This window comes from Manacus candei, unplaced genomic scaffold (genome assembly GCF_025592945.1).
Source record: "Manacus candei isolate 608988 ecotype Guabito, Panama unplaced genomic scaffold, ASM2559294v1 h1tg000002l, whole genome shotgun sequence".
NCBI classification, from domain to species: domain Eukaryota; kingdom Metazoa; phylum Chordata; class Aves; order Passeriformes; family Pipridae; genus Manacus; species Manacus candei.
The window spans coordinates 8,136,143-8,159,671 of NW_026138050.1; the positions used below are offsets into that span (position 1 = coordinate 8,136,143).

Consider the following 23,529-nt stretch of genomic DNA (forward strand, 5'->3'; position numbering starts at 1 on the left):
CACAGCTGAAATGTATTCTCAGCTTTGTATCTTTAACTGGTTTATATACTGCCAGAAAAGGACACTATTTATTTAAAAGCCCAGGGTAACACTGCTTCTGACTAGCACCAGGAATTCCTAATGAGCAAGAATGAATGGAAGAGAAGATGAAATGGAGGGCTAAAATGCATAATAAAGACACACTGCTGCTTGGTAATTTTTATGAACTATAGAAATTGATAAAAGTGGAAGAACAAAACTCTAGAGCTGTTTCCATTCTCATTTATAATCAGATGGGCAGAGTCATACTTTGACAGCAGTTTTCAAATTCAATTGTCTATTTAGTCTATTGATCCTAGTTTTGCATTACTAAATTAGAGGAAGAAATGTCTGCCTTTCTTTGATTTAAATGGCTAAACAGAAAGTCACTTATTCAGAAGAGCACAGAACTACCTGAGCCAGTCAGTGGTTTGTAATGCACCATTTGAAATTTCTGCCATTGACCAAGTGCCCAGGCTGGCTCCCTGTTTACAGACCAGGGGCCTAATCATGCCAATTCCATGTAAGAAAAGGTATTGAAGCTGTTAACACTCTCTATTAAACAAATTACAAACCCTTGCCATCTGCAAGAAAAATAATTACAGCAGATAATATCAAGATAATATGCTCCTACTTACATGTTTTTGGGTCAGGTGGTTCTGGAGAGGGGGCTTCCTCGACTATGGGAAGCAGCTGTTGGTCAACAGTATCAGCTGCAGGGGCAGAATTAAATTGTTCCATGTCTAATGGCTGCAATATTCCTGCTTCCAAAGACACCTGCTTAAGATAAATGTAACCTATCTAAATACTCCAACAGACTATACAAAAATATGCAAACCAACTCAGCAGGAAAAATTATAAGGTCAATTAAAAATTATGGAACTATAACTTCTTATTCAAATATTAAGTTATTTATGTATTTTCTGAGTGCTACACAAGTTGCTTTAAATAAAAACAATTATTTGGACACTACATCAGTTGATTCAAAAAAGTTGTTTAAAAAATGTACTTTTGTTTTCATTTTATGAATGAGTCTACCATGTGGATACTTAATTTTCCCATTTAGTTATTTTAAATCTTTTAAAACCAGCCCTATGCAGACTTTTTTCTTGAAGTGTACTCACAGATTCTTGTTTTGATTCAGGAACATCTGGAAATTGAGGATGTTCTGCTTCATACTCTAAAAGTAAAAAAAAAAAAAAAGTACATTTACCATAAGACTAATTTAAAAACATATTTATTTTCCTCCTAAACAAGTATTACTTTCTAAACCCACTTATTTGGGTTTGAAAGAACAAAAGTTAGTATACAATATATATTTGTTAAACATGAAATCTAATGTTTTAATACAAGTGAGAACTTTAGAGCCTCTTGTCTTGGCTGTAAGTCAAGTGCAAGGTTCTTGGTGATAAAAGAGCCCTTTATAGGGGAAAAAAAATTTATCAAAATAATTATTTAAAATATTTCAACACAAGTAAAATGCAGATGCTTGCATGGAATTAACCATTGTTTTTAGTAGCAGACAATACTGCTTTTCACAGAGGATTCCTCTACAAGAAATTATGTCCCATGGACATTGCTAAGTATTACTGTCTCCAATTTAAAAAAAAAAAAATAAACCCTCCCCCCCAAAAAAACCACTAAACACCATCAAAAAACCTAAAAGCAGTACATGACCCTCACAAATTACTGAGTGACTCAGGATAAGGAAATGGACTTGATATGAAAAAATTTACAGATTACACAATACAGACCACTCAGAGCCAAACCCAAGAGGTTCAGTGTTCCACCATTATAATTAAGTTTACTGGCATCACCAAATCCATGTGTACTACAGATACCTTAGCTGAGCTGTATTAGAAAAAACAACTTTATTCCCACATTTAAAACGTCTGCTTTAACACAAAATGCCTACTTCAGTAATTATAAAGCAGTGAGGGGAGAGATCCCTATTTGGGAAGTGCAGAACTACAGTGCTGCTCTCCCGACTTTCCAGTCTCAGTGCTCTCAGACTCTGACAGACCAAGACTTTCGCTGTTAGAACGGGGCTCTCAGAGCAGGAGTTTCGCGTTCTTTTAACTTTTACAACAGCGATAACACAGCCACCCTTGCGTTTCCCCAGGGCAATGCTCCATCCCCCTGACGGGACCAGCCTCAGAGCGCAGGGCGCCGGTCACCGCCGGGCGAAACAGGGGCCGCGACCGGATCGACGGGCTGGACGCCGCGGGAACACACCACGGGCACACACCATGGGAACACACCACGGGCACACACCGCGGGCACACACCACGGGCACACACCACGGGCACACACCACGGGCACGTGGCCTCCAGAAAACGGTGGCGATAAAAAGCAACACAGCGCTACACGAGCGGAAAAGCTCGTGGCCCTGCCCTCAGGGGTGGGGGGGGGGCGGCTTTGGGGCAGCGCCGAGGGGAGCGGGGGGGCGGCTGAGGAGCCCCGGGGGGCAGAGCCATGGCCTGACAGGCGCTGCGCTCCCACCTGTCCCCGTCCCAGAGCAGGACTCTGTCTCGCCCGGCTCTGTCCCTCCCGCTGTGTCCCTCCGGGCTGTCTGTCCCTCCGGGCTCTGTCTGTCCCTCCCGCCGCCCCCAGGGCCGCGTCTCGCGCGTTGCCGCGGCAACGGCTCCGGCGGCGCGCGCGGGGCGGGGCGGGGCGGGCCCGGCGCGTTCCCTTCCGGGTCAGAGGGCGCTCACGAGGCCGCGGCAGGTGAGGGTCGGCGGGGCCGCCCCGGGCACGGCCCGGCCGGGATGCGCCGCTCCCGGGGAGCCCCCCGGGCAGGACGGGCGGGGACGGGGTCAGGAGCGGGGCGGGGCGCGGGGCAGACCCCCCTGGCCGCGGTGTGGGGGTGGGTCGGTGGGCGCAGGGGCTGCCGCGGCTCCGGTGGGAGGCCCTGACAGGCAGGGGTTGGTAAAACGCTGCTTACCAGACTTAGGTTTTCTGTAAAGGATTTTGACAGGATGCCTTGCAAGCGGCGCTTATAGAAATCCCCATGGATTAATTTTTGATTAAAAGATGGGCAAACAAGTAGGGATAAACAGGTTTCTCAGCAAAGGCGGGGAGTGTCACCAGGCGGGTGCCAGAGGCGTCTCTGGTGTGACCTCTTGGTGGGTGCGAGTGTCCCGAGGGAGGAGACGGAGGGCAAGGATGAGAAATCACAGACAGAAGCAGATTTAAGGTAATAACTCGGGTGTCTTGAAAGGATCCTGTAGTGCTGAGTGGGCAGTAAAGTGATGTGAAGTTCGGTGTTAAATAAGTGAAAAGTCATAGGTATCTGGAAAACCGTCTTGACTGTACAGCCATCTGTGTGTGTGTGTGCGTATATGTATGTATATGTTTTGCCATTTAGGAAAGATTTGTAGAGGGTAGGTATTACTGTAAAGATGTCATGCTCTGCAGCTCTCAAAAGGAAGAAACAAATACAAAGTTACCAACTGACTAGGACAAGTTACAGTAAAGAACAAGACAAAAAATCACCCCAGTGGACTGTATTTTCTGGGCTCTATGTAGTTCTGTTTCCCCCCTAACAGAAAGCAGACTGAAATTAGAGTGGCAGGGACAGTGGGAGATATGAATAGTTTCAGAATAAAGGGAAGCCAAATAGAGGAGGGCTTGTATCTTCTCTCTGAAGCAGTTTACTAACATCTTCGTTTCGTTTTTTAGAATGATAATAAAGAAAAAGAGAAAAGAATTGCACGAGGAACCTATACAGAAGAAGAAAAATGTGAAGACTGTCATTAAAATTGAGGAAGATGACAGGCTTGAGATAAAAACAAAAATAAGGAAAAAGGTACATTTTAAAGATGAATGTTTTGACCAGTCACAACCAAAGAACAAGAAGAAGAAAAACAAGAAAAGGAAAGTTGGCTCCAAATTACTCAAAGAAGCACAGTCAGAAAGCTTTGTGATTGTAAAAGGTCACCTGGATTCAGAACTTCAGGAGGAATCAGAGGAACAAATTAAAATTCTCAAAAAGAAGAAAAAAAAAGTCCCATGTCATTCATCCTTAGAGATGAATAATGAGAGTAGTGGCATGGAGCTTTCAAATTATCCTACAGATGATATTAAGAACACTGAATTTTCTTTTAAAAAAACCAAAAAGGATGCTGCTTTGAATTTGGAACTGGATGGTGAGGTAACAAAGAAAAAAAAGAAGAAAAGCAATTCTTCTTTTTCATTAGAGGACATCCAGGACAGTGAACAAAAGCAGTCTGAAAGAGTTTGTAAAAAGCCCCACAAATACATTTCACAAGAAGTAGCTTTTACAGGTGAAAACCATGACACACATAATGTCCAGAACGATGGGGAGAGTTGTGTGAGAAAAAAGAAGAGGAAGAAGAAGGATAAGTCTTACTCCTTTTTACCACTAGTAGATAATGAGGACAACATATCTGGAGTTCCTGGTAGGCCCATTGCATTAAGTGACTTCAGAAAAAGGAAGAAGCAGAATTCCTGGGAAATTACATTGACAAATAGAGAGGAAGAGGACACAACTGAGGACTCTGGGAGTATCAAAGAGACTAAGAAGAACAAGAACAGAAGCAAATGTGTTTCTTCCTCGGCACGTGAAGATCAGCTAGACTGCAATCACAGCATTCCTGATAAGTATCTCCCAGCACAGCAAGAAGTTGACTCTGAGGAAGAGAAGCTGTCTGGAAAAAAGAGGAGGAAGAATTTCAAGGGTAGTAATGAAGTCACCAAGAAGAAAAAGAAAAAAAAGATTCACAAAGAGGAGGAGGAAACAACATATTCAAAAGTTGCTTTAAACAATGACAGTGCCTCTAAAAACCAAAAAATAAGACTACCAGAAAGAAATAAAAAGAACAGAGGGAGCGAAATGGAGCGAGCTGAGCATGTAGCAGGGAATGCTGTAGATGGGGCATTATGCAGTAGTAATCACATGCTCTGTGACAGGAAAGGGAAAAAAAGGAAAAAAGCCCCACCACAGGACTTGGCTGAACAACCAGGTTCAGAAGCAAATGCAAAAAAGACAAAGATCATTACAGAAGACACAGGGAATGAGTCACTGGTAAGTTGTAAAGAGGAGGGCAGCTTTGCCCCCTCCTGCTAAGGAATCAAAAGCTTTTTAGGTACAGTTCCTACTTTGCAGGCTGTTCTGCCTGATCAGAATATTTGAAGTCAGTGAGGACCCCCACTATTCAGAAACAGGATTAGCTGATGTATTGATTTTAGCATATTGATTTTAGCTGTGACACGTGGGAAAGTATAACTTAATGCCTGGTGCTGTAATCATGCAGTGGTTCAGTCATGAAAATGTAAAAATTACAACTAACAGCAAGTATTGGCACAAAAAGAAAACGAGTGTGTGAAGTCATAAATGTTCTTCTTCGGTTGCTCTTCACAAAGTGGCAACACTCCTATAAAATAGGATTGCAGTGTCTTCAAGTTCTGTGGAAACCTGGCAGCTGCCTGGTGCCTAATGCTAATAATTAAATATAGATTTATGTGAAGAACCAGATACAGGCGTTTTTCACAAGGGTTTGTGAGGGAAATGTGTGCTTATCAGTCATGAGGTGAGCAGATGTTTTGGGCTTTTAGCTTCGGTTTCTCCTTTTGACCTTTCAAAGGACAAGGTGGTTTTATTGCTGGGATATATTTTCTAATGAAGTTGACATTGCCTTTTTGAGGCTGTTAGACATTATTTGGATTCTTGCAGCTGCTCACATTGTGCAGAGGCAAGATAAGCCTCACAATGACATGTAAACTTGCATGACCAGTTAAAATGAAAACCACAGCAAATACATTGCAAACTATTGAGGGGAAGGTGATACCTGTTTTATTTCTCATTCCCATATGCACCTCTGTCCTTTAATAATAAAAAATACTTCAGAGAAAGTCTCCTGAGGATTGAGAAGTCTGGGTTAATCAGTTCTAGCAAAATCTAGTTCCTGCCAGGCCTAAAGACACTGCACTAATAAATGGCTGATGATGTTGGTCTCACATTTAACTGTGCCATAGTCCTGAAACATCCCTGTCTAACAGTGTCACACACTGCATGCCTTGAAAAATCCTCTGTGAGGCTTGTGCAGCAAGCAAAAGAGTAAGTTTTAAAGACAATGTGGAGTGATACCCACTTAATATCAGTGATTGGTGTTTTTCCCACTGGGTGCCATTACAGTCAATTTGTGCAGAGAGAAGAGGAGCAAGAAGTTGTTTGACTGCAGGCAGCATAATCCTACCACGTGTGAAGGTGCTCCTTTTCCATGGAGTTGGGGGACGCTTGGCAGACCTCTGTGGGATGGTTTTTTCCACTCAGTAGCCTTCAGCTGGTCAGCACCATGCTGGGAATTAGCAGGGATGGGGCTGCTCCCCCGTTCCTTGTCTGCCACTTGACCTTCCGGCTAAAAAAAAAAAAAAAAATGCTGCAGTTGTTTGCAGAATCCTGTCACAACAGTTTTCCTGCTTGTTTTAGTAGATATAAAAAGACAGTACCAGGCCATCTAGAAGTAAACTGGGGGTTGGTTTTGGTTTCTTCTTTTCCTCCAAGAGCATGAGCTCTCCTTACTGCAGACGATGTCCTCTCATTTTTAATAGCGCGTGTGTTGTACGTGCGTGTGGTGAAATCAAAGGTAGCTTTGGAAAATGAGATAAATCATTCAGGGCTTTTAATAAAACTGTAAACCCTCGAAAAAGTAACAGCAGGTTCTGCTGACAGAAGTATGTTACAAATCTTTTCCTTGTCTTCATTTCCCTGGCTGTTTCATGCTTGGATTATTATGTTAACTGTATCAATAGATCTTCCCCTTGGCCACCTTTTCCAGGCTGGTCTAAAGCTTATGGCTCTAATTTACCACTATCCTGGACTTATTACTTATCCTGTTATACTGGGTGCCCAAAAATCTTATCCTAATTATAAATTTGGCAAAGAAAGGCTGAGGGCAATGATCTAGGAATGCCAGTCACTGGGAGCAAAAGTTGCTGAGGGGCTGCACTCTGTGGAAGAGTGATCAGGACATGGTTGCCTGTGGACTCTGCTGCTGATTTACCTGCTGCCATCTGGCCCATCCCATCCTTCTGGGGCTGCTCTGTCTCATCCCATCAGCTCCCTGTTCCTCTCTCTCAAATGTGGAACTGATGTGCTGTTTGCTGCCAGTGTGGGAGACACTTGATGTGTGTGTCCTGCCTCTCCCTGTGCTCTTTCCAGACTGGAAGCTCCTTGGGGACCATCATCCACAAGCGAGCACAATGCAGTTGTTTCTTGATTGTTTCTTCTTTTTTTGTTTGTTTCAGAGAGACCTTTAATTATTTTACCTGCAATTTTTAAAATATTCTAACTTTTACTCTCTCTGTCCCTTACTTCAAGTATAAATTTAACTTTAACAAAACAGTTTAATTTGAAATTACTCTGCCTGCAAGCGTTACTGTGTGTGCCAGTGATGTTGGCAGATCTAATTTAATGTGTGAACTTAAAAAAATCCTTTATGTTCTTGGTTAAAAAAAAAATTCTCTTTCCTGAGGAGAAGGTTTCTCCATAGAAATGCACAGACTTAATTGGCATTTTCATCTTAGATCTGACTATTTCTTCTTGCCCCAGAATAGTCCTACTGATTGCTTAGTGTTTTAATTACTCTCATGGTAAGAGCTCTGTAAATTCTAATTAACCAGAATGGATAAAAATAACCATACAATCTTTTTTCCTGTTTTACAGGAACATCTAGATGGTGTAATTATTGTGCAGGAAAAAAAAGGAAACTGTGATGAAGTTAACATAGACAAGGTATGCTTTGTCTTAATTGTGTGAGATTGAAAGCCAGTCAGCATTTAATATATGCATAAGAATTGATACAAAAAACCTGATTTGTTGCTTCCCTAAATAAAAGTCTGCTTAAAATGTGCTTTACCTTCTGTGGGTTAAGTCCAAAATATACAGCTTTAGTCAATGTCAGAAGTTCTGAGTAGCTTGTTAGGTTAAATACAGGTTTCTTTGCCTCTCTTCAGTGTTGGCAGTTTCAGCATAGCTGTTGCCTGCAGTTAGAAAATCAGACATACCTGTTACAGCAAAATATTCATTTAACATACCACTGGAAAAATCACAGTTCTCGTGTTGAATGTGGGAAAGGATCACATGCAACTTTTTAATTATCCTTGCAAAATTCTGAAGATCACTAATTATTTTATACATCCCTTTTTTTTCCACTGTGAATTCACACACAGAAGATAGTGTCTTATGCTGCATATGTCATTTTTTTGCACACCAGGTGAGGCGACAGGCTCTGCAAGAAGAAATCGATAGAGAATCTGGCAAAACAAAGGTTTTCAGTTCCAAAGTGGGACAGGTATGTATGAGCTTAGACCTGGATCTGGTGGAAATACTGGGTCCTAGAGCAAGTTCCTGGTAAAGACACTGTGCTCTTTTCTCTGTGTGGCTCAGGTACGTGGCTTGGCACAACAGTCTTCCTTCTGACTGCAGAGTTAAGATCATGCTGTAGAACAAGTTGGTACAATGCCAAGAGAGTCTGAGAGCTGACAGTGAACTCCTTGGCATTGCAGTGTTCCAATTCCCATCATCAGTCCTCAAAAGCAACATTTTCTCTGGTTCCTCTGGAGAATGAGCCATGACAAATTGCTACAGAAGCATTTTCTGCTTACTGTGAAGTACAAATAATTCCAGGCTATGGATATAGCAGTCACTGAAGTGTATCTTGTTTCTTATCTGCAAGACTTTGCAGACATTCAGAAAGGGGCACATGTGGAAAGGTAAAGGGGGGTGACAAATGATAACACGTGATATTTACAGGCAGTCCTCTCCTGGCATCCACATCTTTCCTCCACTTCTTTGAAAGATGATTATTAATTCCTTGCCTTTGCATCCTACTCAGCCTGCCTCCTGAGAGATTTACAGTCAGGTAGTGGAAACTGTTGCAGTAGTGTTTAGCAGGGTTAATAGGATTGAGGTGGAGAGAAAGCTTTGCTAGTAATCCGGGATTCTTAGTTGTTTTGCAAGACTGCCAGTGTGCCTAGAAAGCTGGAATATGCCTCAAACAAATGCCAGAAACAACTTCTGTAGATGTAACATAGTGGGAGGCAGCCTGTGATAGCTCTGGAACTGCAACTGTCTAATAATGTCTGAAGTCATTGAGAAAAATGACATCCTTGGCAGGGGATCTCAGTTCCTTGGTGCTGATCTGTCTCTGTTTAGTAGCATGCAGAAGAATAGAAGCTGTGAAAACTAATTCATCAGCTCCACAAAGAGTGAGCTGGAAATGCTTCAGCAAAAGCTGTGTGTAGTGCCTGCCAGCAACTCATAAAAAAATGTAGAGTTTGACAAGCCGTGATTATATTTGCATCTGTGCAGATGCCTCCCATTCCAGAGGGAGGACTTATATTTATCTGCATGTGACTTAAGTGTATCTGTATGTGTATCTGCATCTGTGTCACAGACTGGGCTTAGACAGCAACTTGCCTTTGTACAAGGTAAAAATACTGAAGTGTTAGGGGTAGCTCTCTTTTAATAGGAGGTATTCTGGCCTGTGATTGTGGGTGATACTCCAGCCATGCATTTTTTTTTAACTTAAAAAAGCCTGCTAGGGCTTGCCTGCGATATTGTGTAGCATGCTGTGTGTCATGTTGGCTGTCTGCTGGAGAATGACTGTTTCATGCAAGCTACAACTGTTCAGTTGGAAGGATTTCAGGTTGACATAAACACACCACTAAATTCACATTTTTTCCTTTGATGTAACCAGCTTAGTCTATTTAATTAATGATCAGACATTCTTCCATTTAGTTATCACCCCCAATTTTAAAGAAAAAATAGGGAGTAGCAATCCTGCTGAAAATATTTATAAATTCCTCAGGAGTCAAATAAAACCCTTAGATAATGAAGCCTGTTCTTAGGTAAGCCAGAAGTTCATGAGCTTTGTAAATCATATTATTTATCTTGGGTTATCCACAAACAGCTGAAATATCATTTTACCTGGACATTGGCTCTTCAGAAAGATGCCAGAATCCTCAGACAAAGGAAAAATCCTGAAGGGGTGAACTAGTTCTAAAAATAGTGAAAGGCAAATACAGTGAATACAAAGAAAACAGGAAACTGCAAAGGAGGGGAGGCTTTAAGAGCAGTAGGTTTAGTCCTGTTGGATAAGGGTTTTTGCACCCTTGCAATATTAGTTGTAATTAGTGGGATGAGAATGCCAATGTTACTTAAAGCTTATGAGGCAGATTGAATACTGTCTCCAAAACTAACATAACAAAACACTGCTGAAAACAACAGCTCCCAAACTAGGCAATGGGAAAATGGAAAGATAAACATACAAAGTGACAGTGAAAGAGGATTAAGTCTGACAGTTTTCTCAGAATAAGAGATGTTGTCTGGCTCTTTGAGCCAGGTAAAGAGAAGCAGAAAAGCCAAGGTTCCTAAAGAGGGAGGGAAAGGAGATTCTCAAAGCACATTAACCCCTCTCCAGGTTAAATGACCTGCACTGCTAGTGAAGATGCACTCACACAGACTTAATGTCATTCTTTTACCACAGCCTTTAAGAGGTGCTGCCCATGGAGTAACTGCTTCTTCCCAGCTTTGCCACCCTGTCAGGTTTTTGTAGCTGATTCTGTTCTCATGGTACACAGCCAGAAATTATCTTCCTTGCTCTTGTTATTACTTACTTTTAGCGTTAACCTTGTTTTGCTTCACAGGATGCAAAGTTTGGACAGTGGAGTACAGCTGCTTTTAAAAGTTCTGAGGAAGAAATGAAGTTTTTCAGACTGATGGGTGGCTTTAAAAAGGGCTCTGGGCCTATCCAAAATCTCTCAGCAACTACAAACAAACCAAACATGGCTCTGAACAGGGAAGGACAGGAGAAGTTACAGCAGGCTCTGAAGATGGAGTTTGATAAAGCAATGGACTTGAAGCAACACAGAGGAATTGGTCTTGGATTTCAGCCAACTGCCAACAAAAAAGGATACATAGACAAATATACATCTAGATCTATAAAATTTGAAGATTAAAACTCTGAAGTATTGAATGAAAATTCAGCAGGCAATTTTTTTTTTTACTCTCCAGATCTTTTTACTTGAAATAAAATAATAAAATGTTTAAGAAATTTGATTTGTGAGGCACTTTTAGTTCAAGTTTTCAACTGCATACACTGGTGGAGCTGGGTCCTCACTTCAGCTAAACAGTAAGTTTTTGAAACCTTTAGCATATTTCTTCTACAAGGCAAGGCACAGCCTCCTTCAAAGACTGAAGATATGTGTGCCATGCCTGCAACTAGATTTTTTTTTAATGCTGATTTAATAAACTTATTTTTAGCTACCTCTTAGTGACTCAAAGGGATTTTAGTTTTCTGTAAAATCTTCACATTTTTACACTCAGTGAGTGGTACAAAGTGATGAGGAGATGAAAAACATGCAACAAGAATGGTTTAATAATTTGGGTGGTATTTATTAGCAGCTTGCTAACTCCTTAAATATATGGTTCTGTCTAAACAGTTAGCCTTAACAAAACATTCTTGTGCAAAAATATATCTTAATATCTGTGTAAGGATTTAACTCATTAAGAATTTACCACGAAGCAAAAGCAGCAATAGGTGCAAGGTTTCAGCATGGTTCCCTACCATGGGAAAGAAATGGTGAGAGTGAAATTTTATTAGGAGTTATCAGTACATGTAACTAAATTTCACAAGGGTAAGGTGATAGATTTGTATACACAGACTCCCCCAGAACACACAGATGAACTGCAAATTGTTTTATTCAGTGATAGAGTACTTTGCAAATATAGAGTGCTTCGCATACATTTCCTTTTTCATTTGCAGGCAGCACTTAAAGATTCCTTCCATTTTACAAAACACGGGACTAAAATGAAAACATAAACATGTCTGTGCAAATGTATTGTAGAAATTAGAACAGTAACACCTCGGCCATTTTTCTCTTCTACTGGAACCAATAAAACAAATGCTGGCAGCATCCCAAAGCAGAGAGATTACTCAGTAGGATTATTATATTGAAATGCTGCTTTCTACACAGGAAAAACACTATTCTACAAGTGGGATGAAGTTTTGAGGCTGTGAATTCATTTGTGCAGATTATCTTCTTCCTTTTTTGTTAAAATTACAACAGATTAGATTTTGAAAGGCTTTCACTACCACAGAGGTTCAAAATACTGTTTACTGACTGTAAATCAGCATTTAAAATATTATTTCATATTATGGTAAAACTGGAGACAAATTCAGGTTAAATTATTGCACTCAGAACAGTTTTACCTTTACTGTGCCCAAGTAAATGTTTCACACTAAGTAAAAACACGCTGAACTCCTCCAGTCAGAACCTAGATCAGTGATTTTTGGCCTTGGCTGCATGCTGCCTTGTACAGGTGACTCCTTGGAAAAGAGACATCCATCAGGTCCTGGACTGCAGAGGAAGCCGAAGGGCCAGGTCTGCAAAGTGACTCATTTCAGGTTGTTGGCTTTGCCTCTTGATGTATTCCAGTGTTTTCACCTTGGTTTGAAAAAAAAGGGATTGGGAGGTTTTTAGTGTCTTTGTCTTATTTCACAGGCCATCATCTTTATATACACACCATCATGATTTTCACTGGCTCTGGGACCACCAAGGATTTCTTACTTATTATCACGGATATCTGCCTTAAAGGCTTCTCAAATGCCACTTTCCAAGCTTTTACACCATGTAGTTCCTCCACAAAATAAAAATGCTGTATTTCTCTTAGAGCTGGTTTTCTGTTCTGAAAAAAAGTTACAGCACCCAACACTTTCAGGTTCCTTAATGCTTGACACAGGATTAAAACTGCTAGAAAGATACAGAGCACTTAAAATAAGAGAAGCTGCTTATTCATTAAGAAGCATTTAAAAAAATAAGTTGTTGGGGTTTTAAGATAATTTGGGGGGGGGGAGGGAAGAGAGCAACTTGTAAAGAGATTAGGTTTTTTCAGATCAAGAAAATATTACTTTTTTCCAAATAAAGAGTGGCAAAAGATCTTAAGAATTAAAATTTTTCTGCATTATCTGTTTTTCCTTACCATAGTCTTGGTGTCAGCAAAGCCATGTTTCTGAGCAAGATTCCAGAGATTGACTGAAAGCTGGTTTAGTTTGTTGTTTCGTAGATCTCCATGAGCTACAATAGTGTTAAAGAAATAGAGTGCCAGCTGGCTCTGCCGCTTCAGGGTCTACAAGGAAACAAAAATATTCCCATATTACCATGTAATCATCCCCAAACATGCAGCATAACCTCACTGGGTTCTCTGAACGCTTAGAAGTGCAAAGGGCACTCATTTTGTAACACACAGCAATAGTTACAAACAAGACAGGCACAGTTTTCAAGTTCCATTCAAAATGCAAAACGTTATGATAATGAATCAATGTAAGTTGCTGGAAATCAAATAACTACACCAAACTCCTACATCTCATATCACTTTGGCACAGCACATTATGTAGGTCTGACACATTTTTAACTCAGGACTCCCTACAATTGCATAGAAATCACCCTCCCACCAACCAGCCTTGCACTTGGAGCACCATAGCTCTATAATTTTAGAGAGACCACTATCATCAATCTAGATTAATGCAACTTCAGGCTTTTTTCCAGCAGTCTATTCTACATTTATTTATTTAAGCAAAGATGTTTTTTTTTCCTGCTATTCTTTCACTGAAACTTTGGTTATACCAACATATTTGCTCCATATTTGCAGCTACTTCCCCTAAAATTGCTGAAGAAGGCCCTTGAGGAGGACCCCTCCATCATGGTACTCTGCCATGGAGGAGCACCAACCTCTGTGGAGGAGTTCTGGGGCACAGACAATCCTGCACTAAGCTTACAGGGTGCTCCCACCCTGATCTGGAGTGAGTGGAAAACAGAAATAATTAAAATGCTATTGCAGGTTCTGCTGATTCCTATAGAGTAAGTTTTCACAGTTAAAAGGATGAATTATTATTGGATGTATCTGAGCTGTAGTATTTGTTTATACTGCTCTGCTGCAGCTGTCCTTTGTTCTTTGCTCCAGAAGGCCCACTGACAAAGGCACAGCTCCATCTTACACAAACCACAGCAGTCCTAGTTTACAACACAGCTGTCAGCTGAGCACCCCGATTAATGAACCCTCTCAGTTCAGTTCATACTGGGGTAGCTAATGCACAGTGTTCAGAGACAAGGTTACAGGCAGCATGAGCCAGAGATTGGGGTAAGAGAAGTGCAGGGCCCTCTGACTCTGTGTTCCTGACACGGTACCGATGTAGCCATGCAGTCTCTGCCCTTTCCCTAAGGGACTGAAAGTAAATTAATTTCAGCAGAAGAGAGGTCAGATGCTATTAATCAAAGAAATGGCACACACTGAGCTATCAGTCCTTCAGATAAAGATGGAAAAGGAGAAAGCCATGCTATGGAAGAACTGGCCAACTGGAAAAGAGACCAAGCATGCCCCAAACTAGAAGTATCAGACTGCTACTGTACCTATGTGACACACTAGGTCTGTACATGCGGAGACAATCTGCCATATCATAAACCACGCACACACAATGCCCAGACCTGCTCAAGGCCCCACAAAAAGTTCCTTGAGGACTTCAGTAATTACATGAAACTGCCATGAAGACAGCTCTTCCTCTAACAGTCACCTGCATTAGCAATTTCCATCCCAGTAGCTCCAAAACTTGTTCATATGCTGAAACTACAACCATCATTTGGGAGCACTGAAGTACTCCCTACCAGACACAGAAGTACAGTTGATCAATCTAGTCCAGTAATAGAAACACAGAGCAGAAATACAACTCAAAAAGACAATAAAATGGAAAATAGCTATGCTTAAATAGTACTGTTGAATTTCTCTTAGGACTAACACTCTTCAGGGAAAAACAGATCCAGGGTACAGCCAGGTAGTCCAGGTTTTGCCACATCACCATGTATCCTGGATTAACAACATAACCTCTATTACCTCATTTTTTTTTCCCATTGACCATCTAATACAAACTTCAAAGAGGTTCCTGGGAATTGCTTAGAGGTTTCCTCACAAGAAGTGAGGCAGTTCAGTTACTGGGCAGAATGCAAAAGCAGCAGTTCTCCAGTCTGAGTATTGACTAGCAAGGTTTTCCAGGCAACATCAATGCAAATACAAAATCTACTCTTCAAAATAAGAATGAAAAATTTTACTAATTTGAAACACAGGTACTTCAAAAAGGATCATCCTTCAAAAAGGACTCAGAAACAAGCTAAGAGAATGAGAGGCACACTAACTGCCATTCTGTTGGGGCAGGTATAACAGACAGGATTTTGACACCTAGTCCTCAGTTACACAACAGCAAGTGGAGAGAGAGGCAGGCTCAGGTATGCAGGAAATCCCACCACGACAGAAAATGAGCAAGGACTGTCAGGCAAGGCTTCCATGATGATGAACAGGAATGTTTGTGTAACATGGCACTGACCTCCAACCCGAGGGATGCATCCGTGCCAGCACACTGCCAAGCCTGGCAAGACTGAGTTGTGGGTGGCAGCCCAGCTCACAGGGTATTCACAGGCAGCAAGGAGAAAGCAACAGCTCAGCTATTTGGCAACCACACACATCATGGGACTAGCAATTCCCACACCAAAAAGAACTGCCAGCCTTCTAGGCAGCACATTTTCCATAATCCTTGGAATAATGCTGATGACAATGAAACAAAGAAGAAACTACATCGTGCCAGAACGTGACCCCCTTGTGTTCTCACCCCTCCACCAAAGAGCAGAGTGATGTCCAAATTTCATATAGCTAACAGAAAAAAAGCATAGTCTTTCATACAAGGGGCCATGTAACATTCTGTTTCAAAAATTCTACCTCTTCTCAATTTAAAACACACCCCCACACTGAGAACTATGTCCAACTCTGCTTCTAGTCAAGTATTCAAGCACATGTGAAATCAACTGAAGTTGTTATGAGTTTATATAAAATTAAAAATCAGTTGTGTTGAAAGAAGAAGCCTCAAGAGCATTTCTCCTGCTCCATTTTTGATACTTACTATAAAAACTCCAGTATCTACCATGCAGTACATGTGAAGACTGCCACCCTAACATGGCACTGCCAGGGGCACAACAACATGCTCCTGATAATTTGGATCAAAAGACATGTTTGAATAAAACATACATTTATTACTGAGTAGCAAGAAGCAAAGTATTTACATTTCTACAAAACCTGGAGCATAAGACCAGTCTTCCCCACACACAGAGAGGATTCACTGCTACTCTCATGACTAGAAACAGCTTGAACTTTACAGAACTGTCCAGAATTGAAAATTTCCATTCCAACACTGTCACATAAATGAAGCATTCTCTAATACTGTGAAAAGACCATGCTGTGTTAACAATAAGATGCATTGTTCTCTTCCAAATTGCCATTTTGGTGAAAGGATTTTATTGTGAGAAAAATTTATTTTCCTTTATAGCTTTTAAAGGAAATGGACCAATAAAAACGCAAAATCATCAGATGCTTGTTCATTTAAATGAGTAGCCAAGAAGATGAATAATAAAAGGTCACCAGCACTAAAGCAATCCAAATACCACAGTGATTTTATGACCAGTTCTACTTTAGCACAATTAGAGATCTCTGACAGTATTCTCACCACTTCTACTTCCTCAGCAACAACAGCTTCCTCAAACAACTATTCATTCTTAAAAAACAGTTTTAATCTAAATCTCTCAAGGACTTTTATTCAACAATGCAAAACAAACGCTCCCCCTTTGTAAGTAAGGACGGAGAGAGGAGTAAATCCAAGGCTGCAGGGGCAAAGGCAGGGCAAGGACCTATATCCGTGCTGCTTAGCTTTAAATCCAGTTTTCTATGCAACGACGGCTTCAGTGAAGTAACACAGGACCCCATTACTCAAAGTATTATGCTTGAAAGCAGAAAACAATTAAAAAAAGCCTTTCAGAAACCATGGATTTATTCCATATAGGATTCAGATGCAAAAGAACCCTTAATGTACAACCCACCGCCCTGAAAACTGTTAAAAATCTCCTTCCAAGACCTGCTTGGACATTCTTAGCTGTGCTAGAATGGTTGTTTTCTGCTATTACTGCTCTGAAAAAGAACTACCATTCACTGTGGTGGTGTGTACAATGATGCAGAGGCATTTGGGCAAAGGATTTATTCATCTTCCATCTCTACAATTGCTCAAGGAAGGACAAATAGGATAGCAAAAGCAGAGAAAAAGCTAAACTTAGCACAGTGTCCTCCCAATATGTATCACTTAACACATTCTGTATTGGCAAACGCTACGGGCTACTGTGCAAACAGGCTATCTAAAAAATTCCATCCAATCAATCACCCCCTGCCCTCCCATTCCAGGCTACAAGCCATAAGATTTCCATCAATAGAAGCTGTCCAGTAAGGGGTGATTAGGAAGCTGTGGAGGGGTTCAATCTCAGAAGCAGGTACAGTAATAGAACAGTGAGTTCTCCTTATTTCAGTAAGACTGACAGCATTAGTCACCTGCCTTTCACATACAATCCATTAAGCTATATTTGATCCCTCAGAGCCTCTCAACTCCAATCAAGAAATCCAATAAGCTGGCTGGAGTTTTCTTTATTTAATATTGAACAAATATACTAAAATCAGGGTAAAGACAAAACACCTTTTTCCTCCCTCTGTACCTCTCTCCTGACTTCATCCTAGTGTCTGGGGTCTGAAACTTTTACTAATTATAGATGGCTTTCATTGCATTTTACTCAGGAATAGACTAACTGCGAATTCTCCCTTTGCTCTTCACAGAATTGGACATTTCAGGTTACTGCTAACTCAGCTGGCAAGAAAATATGGTTTATTTCCTGCCCATGGCAGGGGGGTTGGAGCTTCCAACCCAGAGTATTTCATGATTCTGTGATTTACAAAGTTGAGAGCCAAGAGGAAACAACAGAAGGATGGACACAGGGCAGATTTTAGGTATGACCATACTGCCATCAAAGGAGTGACTGTGGCACTGTCTCCAATTCTATCTTAGGCCAATAACTGCAATATCATCATCACAGAGCTCATTATAGTCAGAAAGACTCACAAGAAAAAAGTTATCCTACACCGACCATCATATTTCCATGCCGAAATTACATCAGGACTCAAGCTGGTTAATTTAAAGCTACCTCTAACCCCAAAGAGCACCACGTTTCCATAACCAGACTACAGCAGGACTCAAGCCAGTTAATTAAAGCTCACTCTCAGTGCAGAGTGCTGCTCTGCAGTGATCACTCTGTACTGCAGCACAGTCACTCCTTGGTGCACGGCCACAATCAATACCACGGTGTGCCAGAGTAGCCTCTGCTGCCTGTCAGCTCAGTGACCCACCCCTGGCAGCACAGAGCTGAGCAGGAAACTTCTGCCTGCATCTTAAACATGGATTATAACTGTGGCATCATCTGCTTCACATCATTAGGTGCCTCCACCACAAGCCTGCCTATGTGACAAACTCACTTTTTAAACAAGTAAAATTACCCGATTTCCTCCTGTTAAAAGGCTCCTGGAGCTTTCAAAAAGACCAGTGCCTGGTCAAGGATGGTGTGTTTCTTCAAATTACTTTTAGTTTGTATTGAATCAAGCTGAGTAAGAACATACCTCTTCTTTTCCAAGGGTTTTCAGATGATCCAGGATCTGTGCTATCACTGTTTCACACAGCTTATTAATTTCAGCCAGGAACTTGGAGTCTCCACCATACAAGGCATCATTGGAATCAACTGCAGAGATGAATTCAAGCTTAGGTCTGGCTAAAGAGCTATGCATTTGTTTGCTACAGATTGATAGAAGACCACATGTGGAAGTTATAAAATGACCCTCTTCCATGAAACACAAACAGAACAATGTTGTTTAGGTGCCTACCACTCAGTTGCCAACTACGTGCTTTTGATTTTAGGAACACTGAAAAGAATCTTCTAGCTTAAAGCCAGTCCCGTATTCCTGGATGCAGCCAGGCTCAAAAATACCTGCTAGACTTAATGCAAAACAACATATAGTGTGAATTTTCACTTTTTCCACAGAGACAGTGCCCCCATCACTTTAGAAGAGTATGGCCATTATCTTCAGTGGTAGCAGGACTAGGCCAAATAGTTTTATTTGTATTTTACTGTGAAATAGGTTACAAGAAATTCATAGATTTAAGTGTAGTCTAGGTAAATCAGAAAGAACAAAAGATAAAAGATGATCCCCTGTTTCCAAGTAAACTTGATTTTGAGAAGCTAAGGTACATGGTGCATCATCTAACTACAGGGTAAAAATTACAATTTATATTTCCATGCTTGTCTCCATTATAATTCCAATTTCTCATTTCAGGATTATGCAGCTATTTTTGTCATATAAAAAACTGAGTGAAAGAAAAAGCAGCTAAACCACACTTCCTTACAGAATTTGAAGAGCAGATTTACTGCAGAGTAGTAGTTCAACTGACAGCTATTTTCTGTGCTGCTAACTGCAAGAGATATTTTGTCATGGGTGGTAACTCTGACAGACTATTCACCAGAAGAACTACAGAATATATTCCAGTCTGCCTCTCTGTGAAAGCCCTGTGCAACTAAAAGAAAAAATCAAAGTAGCTTGGTCTCTGACTCACTAATCTTCCAGTATGCTTTAAAAGACTCAATTATTTATTTTAATTTAGTAATCTATAATCAGAAGACAAATACTCAAATTTTAAAGCATACAAAAATATTATTGCAAAAAAGATGATGGCTATTTTATAAAATGTAAAATCTTTAGAATTTTCTAGCTATTCTGAAGATTTTTATAAATTATCACCACAATTTCCAAAACTGAAAGCCTGTCTTTGAAGCAGCAAATACATCATTTAAAGAATGGAGTCTAGGCTTTACATTCTGAAAACTGGAGTTGTTAATAAATGTGAATGAAACACCAATGATAAGTATAAATCAAGTTGATACTTACGACTAAAAAAAACCTCTCCATATTTTTAAAGTTCTAATATTTACTTGAATAGTTCACACTTACAAGCATTTGCACCACCATCACCAGGAGCAAACTAAGTAACCCACTCTGCACAGATTCCCTTTAAAGAACAGACTGTGCATCTGTTCAGGAGCCACCTCCTGTGATTATTTTAAGTTACAATACCTGGAACTGGATAGAAAAATAACCCATTCTGTAAGTCTGGTTACCATTGATCTTCATTGACGAGGTACAGTGGTCACACAATACTACAAACTGCATGGTGGGAATGCCAGGACCCAGAGCCCCCCTCAGGAGTTACCTTTATCTACATGGTAGATATATGCTTCTTGAGTCATTGCAGACAGCAGATGCAAAACATTAGTATAAATCCTGACTTTGTCATCGCTGTTATCCTCCCAAGTATAATCCTGGATCACATTCAGTAATCCTCGCACAAGAAACAACACTCCTTGCTCTGGATGGTCCTACAGAAAAGAAAAAAGATGGGTCAAAACCAACACCACAACAACCCCCCGAAAACAGGATTATCTGCAGTCATTCAGTGGTTTAGAGTCACAATATAAGCTCCATAAAAGCAAAACTACAATATAATTAAAGTTGCCAGCTACTTTTCCCAAGTATGCTTCCTGCAAATCCTTTTAAAAATTTGTTCCAGTTTCCATCTAAAATGTCCATTTGACCCATAATCAGAACTTGAACTAGGCAGCCTCCACGAAGTTTTGAAATGTTTTGTTTTCTAGTCACAGGGAAGTAGTATAAAATTAATTGTCAGCTTCTTAACAGCTAAGCCTCTAAAATTAAACACTGGGTAGATTTTTTTTTAATAAAATCATGTCAGTAAGCTGTAGTATATAACATATAATTATGAGTTTCAGAAGAACACCTACACTGGGAAGTCAGAGTTACAGACAACCTTTTAACATGAAAGGAGTAGAAAGATGTCTGCTTTACATAAGCTGGGAGTTTTTGCAAGCAGCTTATGGAAGGAAAACTGCTCAGATGTAAAATAAGCTCCAGGAGCACCTGAGCTGTATTGAGCAACATGTTCACCTGCCTATGAATTCATATGAATTCATGAATTCATCGCTGCACCAAGCTCATTTCCAGTTGGCAAGTGGTGCAGTGATACCAACACACATACGACAAATCACAGTCCACTGAGGACATTTCCTTCTGATCTTCTGTAAAGTAAATAGAAGAAAAAATTACAGAAGATAATTTCTGAATCCTGGCATCTCATTGCAAGTTATTCTTCATTATTGAATGTGAGGGGTCCGCTGGAATAAGGAGAATGCACTGCTCTGATGAGGAGGATTTGGACAGCACCACATTGTGCTGCTTCACCAAATATGGTCAAATTAAAAAGGAAGGAGAAAACTATTAGGAGTGTTTCAGTTAGGAGGAACAACCTACTTTTTCCAAGAACAAATGAATATACCTCAAACTTCTCTTTTTCTAGTCTTCCAGATTAATTTACAATTTTCCCTCATCTTTTACCTATAGCTGAAAATATTGGAAGGAAAATTATTTCTCCCTCTCTCTCTCAATTTGACAATTAGTTAAAAATTGGAAGGGTGTAGAATGGTAGTACTTTGTGAAATATTCATCATCAGAAGAAGGTTATGCCAAAACACATCTTCTAAATATTGTTTTCACTCAAATGATTAGGCAGCCTATAACAGAGTAACTGAAACTAATAGAAACTAGAGCTCTGTATTTTTCCCCTGCTAAGGTATTGGATTTTTTTGAGTGCTTAGGTAATAAAACAGTAATTGATGTTTACACAATTAAATGACAATGGATTTCATTCTACCTCAATCTAGTTAAGTGCAAGGTGCTACTGAGGCACCTCCTCCTCCACAGGTTCTGCCTCCCCATTTTCCATTGGGGTGAGTGATTTTGCAGCCAATGACCAAATCAGTTCACCTTGCTCATAGAAAACTAATCACTGTATCTGCCACTCCAAAAGCCCAGCCTACTCTAAATTTTTCAACAGGAAAGTCAAAATAGTCTACCAGCCCACGTGCTGTTCATGCACACACAACTCACCGGAACAACTAATAACGTGGAAAAAAAATTACAAAGGAATTCCAGGAGGAAGGCATCAGAAGGTCGCATCTTTCCATCTACACTGATCATTTTTGGCACTTCAGGAACAAGGCTCACTGCAGCTTTGAAAAAAGCATCAGCTACAAAACAAAAACAGAGTTGCTGTATTATCACTTCAGCCACGATGGCAGAAGTGCCTGTGGCCCAATGATTGCTCTGAGTTTGATCCCAACAGATTACAGAAAATGAATCTGTGCTTAACTGCAAAGAAACTCAAGACTCAGCAGTCAAAATCTGTGGTAATTCAAGTGATGGTGTTTCTTCAAAAGAAATTCCCGCCTCACTCAAGACTTTTGAAATTAGAACTCTTCCCTTTTGTGAAATAAGGAGACATCATCATTTCACATATAATACATATATAATAATAAATAATATTAATATAATAATATATACTAATAATATATAATAAAGAAATTAGCACATGATCAAAATTGACTTATCTAAAGAAGTGCTTATGCCAGGAGCATGGGGAATCCAAAGGGGGGGAAAAAAGGTTTGTGCTATCTTCTTTACCAATTCATTCACAAAAGGCTGTTAAAGTTATAAGGAAGTTATATACAACTTCATTTCTCTAATTATTTATAATACTTAAAAGTAAAATATTAATATAGTACCAGAACCTGAGGTATTGTTAGTTACCTAGATAAAAGACTTCTTTCCAAGAATCACAATACAGGAATTAGAGAAACCATCCACCATTGTGGCCTTGGCAAAATAGCTACTAAGAAGTTTTTCATAACTCTTTAGTATGTCTCTAAGCTTACAAAAATAAAAATTCCAAACACTAGAACATCTATTCCTTGGGTTATTAATATTCACAAATTAAAAGCAACAATATTTTCCCTCTTACACTAGATGACCCCCTATATATGCTGAGTTCACAAAAAATTTCTGACAGCAACATTGTTTTGCACTTTCTTGGCTACATTTCAGAATATCCAAGTATCCACATCTCACTTGAGCTGTTCAGCCATATATTTCAAAGCATCCTTCTGAATTAATGCCATATCTTTATTTTACAGGAACAGGTACCAAGGCCATTAAATCAGATTTTATCAAAGAGAAAAGAGAGTTCTTGGTGAAAGCAAAGAGGTGTTACATGGCTGGGATGGAGATACCACTGACAGGCAGGCATGGACATTTCCAGGAGTGCAGCTTGCTCTGGAAAAATTCATTTGAGACTCCAAGAAAATTTGCTAAATATAGTACCAACTGATATCTAATTTAAGCTTATGAGGAATACCAGGGAAACATGTGCTTTGGAAAAACTGTAGTTCTTCTGACTCTTATTTCTTTTCAGCACATGAGGGCTCAAGCCTTTCTGAACTTTTCAGTGCTTAGAACACAGACCCCTTCTGTCACACATCGTACCTCCTTTTATTCTGCACATTTATTTTGAGGTGAAAGAATGTTTTTTATTTATTTCAAATAACATACAAGTTTAGACGGCCAACCCAAAAGAAGGTAAGTAATCTTTCTCTGAGCTTTATTAGAGAAAGGAAAGTAGC

At 40.2% G+C, this 23,529-nt stretch overlaps 3 protein-coding genes across 5 annotated transcripts in view; 1 reads left to right on the top strand and 2 right to left on the bottom strand.

Annotated features, from left to right (window-relative positions):
- The window catches only part of IQCK (IQ motif containing K), a 39,987-nt gene extending 36,683 nt beyond the window's left edge, over positions 1-3,304 (bottom strand). Inside the window, 4 exon segments of the mRNA XM_051809335.1 lie at positions 657-795; positions 1,143-1,198; positions 3,138-3,285; positions 3,287-3,304. Coding sequence (XP_051665295.1) covers positions 657-795; positions 1,143-1,198; positions 3,138-3,285; positions 3,287-3,304 — 361 coding nt within the window.
- On the top strand, positions 2,707-11,420 carry KNOP1 (lysine rich nucleolar protein 1). Of its 3 annotated transcripts, none has more exons than XM_051806020.1 (5): positions 2,707-2,745; positions 3,700-5,065; positions 7,706-7,774; positions 8,256-8,333; positions 10,690-11,419. In XM_051806020.1, the coding sequence occupies exons 2-5, from the start codon at positions 3,701-3,703 to the stop codon at positions 10,999-11,001; spliced, it is 1,824 nt and encodes a 607-aa protein (XP_051661980.1). In that variant the 5' UTR covers positions 2,707-2,745; position 3,700; the 3' UTR covers positions 11,002-11,419. The 3 variants fall into 3 exon arrangements, with proteins under 3 accessions (XP_051661980.1, XP_051661830.1, XP_051661904.1); XM_051805870.1 differs by lacking the exon at positions 2,707-2,745 and adding an exon at positions 2,752-2,833 and having other exon boundaries at positions 10,690-11,420; XM_051805944.1 differs by lacking the exon at positions 2,707-2,745 and adding an exon at positions 2,894-3,214 and having other exon boundaries at positions 10,690-11,418.
- Positions 11,421-11,725: 305 nt separating this feature from the next.
- VPS35L (VPS35 endosomal protein sorting factor like) overlaps positions 11,726-23,529 on the bottom strand; it is a 49,629-nt gene continuing 37,825 nt past the window's right edge. Inside the window, 5 exon segments of the mRNA XM_051804116.1 lie at positions 11,726-12,489; positions 13,025-13,171; positions 18,569-18,687; positions 20,211-20,376; positions 21,962-22,101. Of these exon segments, the coding sequence (XP_051660076.1) occupies positions 12,391-12,489; positions 13,025-13,171; positions 18,569-18,687; positions 20,211-20,376; positions 21,962-22,101 (671 nt within the window). The 3' untranslated portion in view covers positions 11,726-12,390.

Excerpts from the sequence above, each read along its gene's own strand:
- KNOP1 (XM_051805870.1), top strand. The coding sequence starts at position 2,787 with ATGCGCCGCTCCCGGGGAGCCCCCCGGGCAGGACGGGCGGGGACGGG. Across the intron at positions 2,834-3,699 it reads GCAGGACGGGCGGGGACGGG|AATGATAATAAAGAAAAAGA; the intron begins GTCAGGAGCGGG and ends TTCGTTTTTTAG. Across the intron at positions 7,775-8,255 it reads ATGAAGTTAACATAGACAAG|GTGAGGCGACAGGCTCTGCA; the intron begins GTATGCTTTGTC and ends TTTGCACACCAG.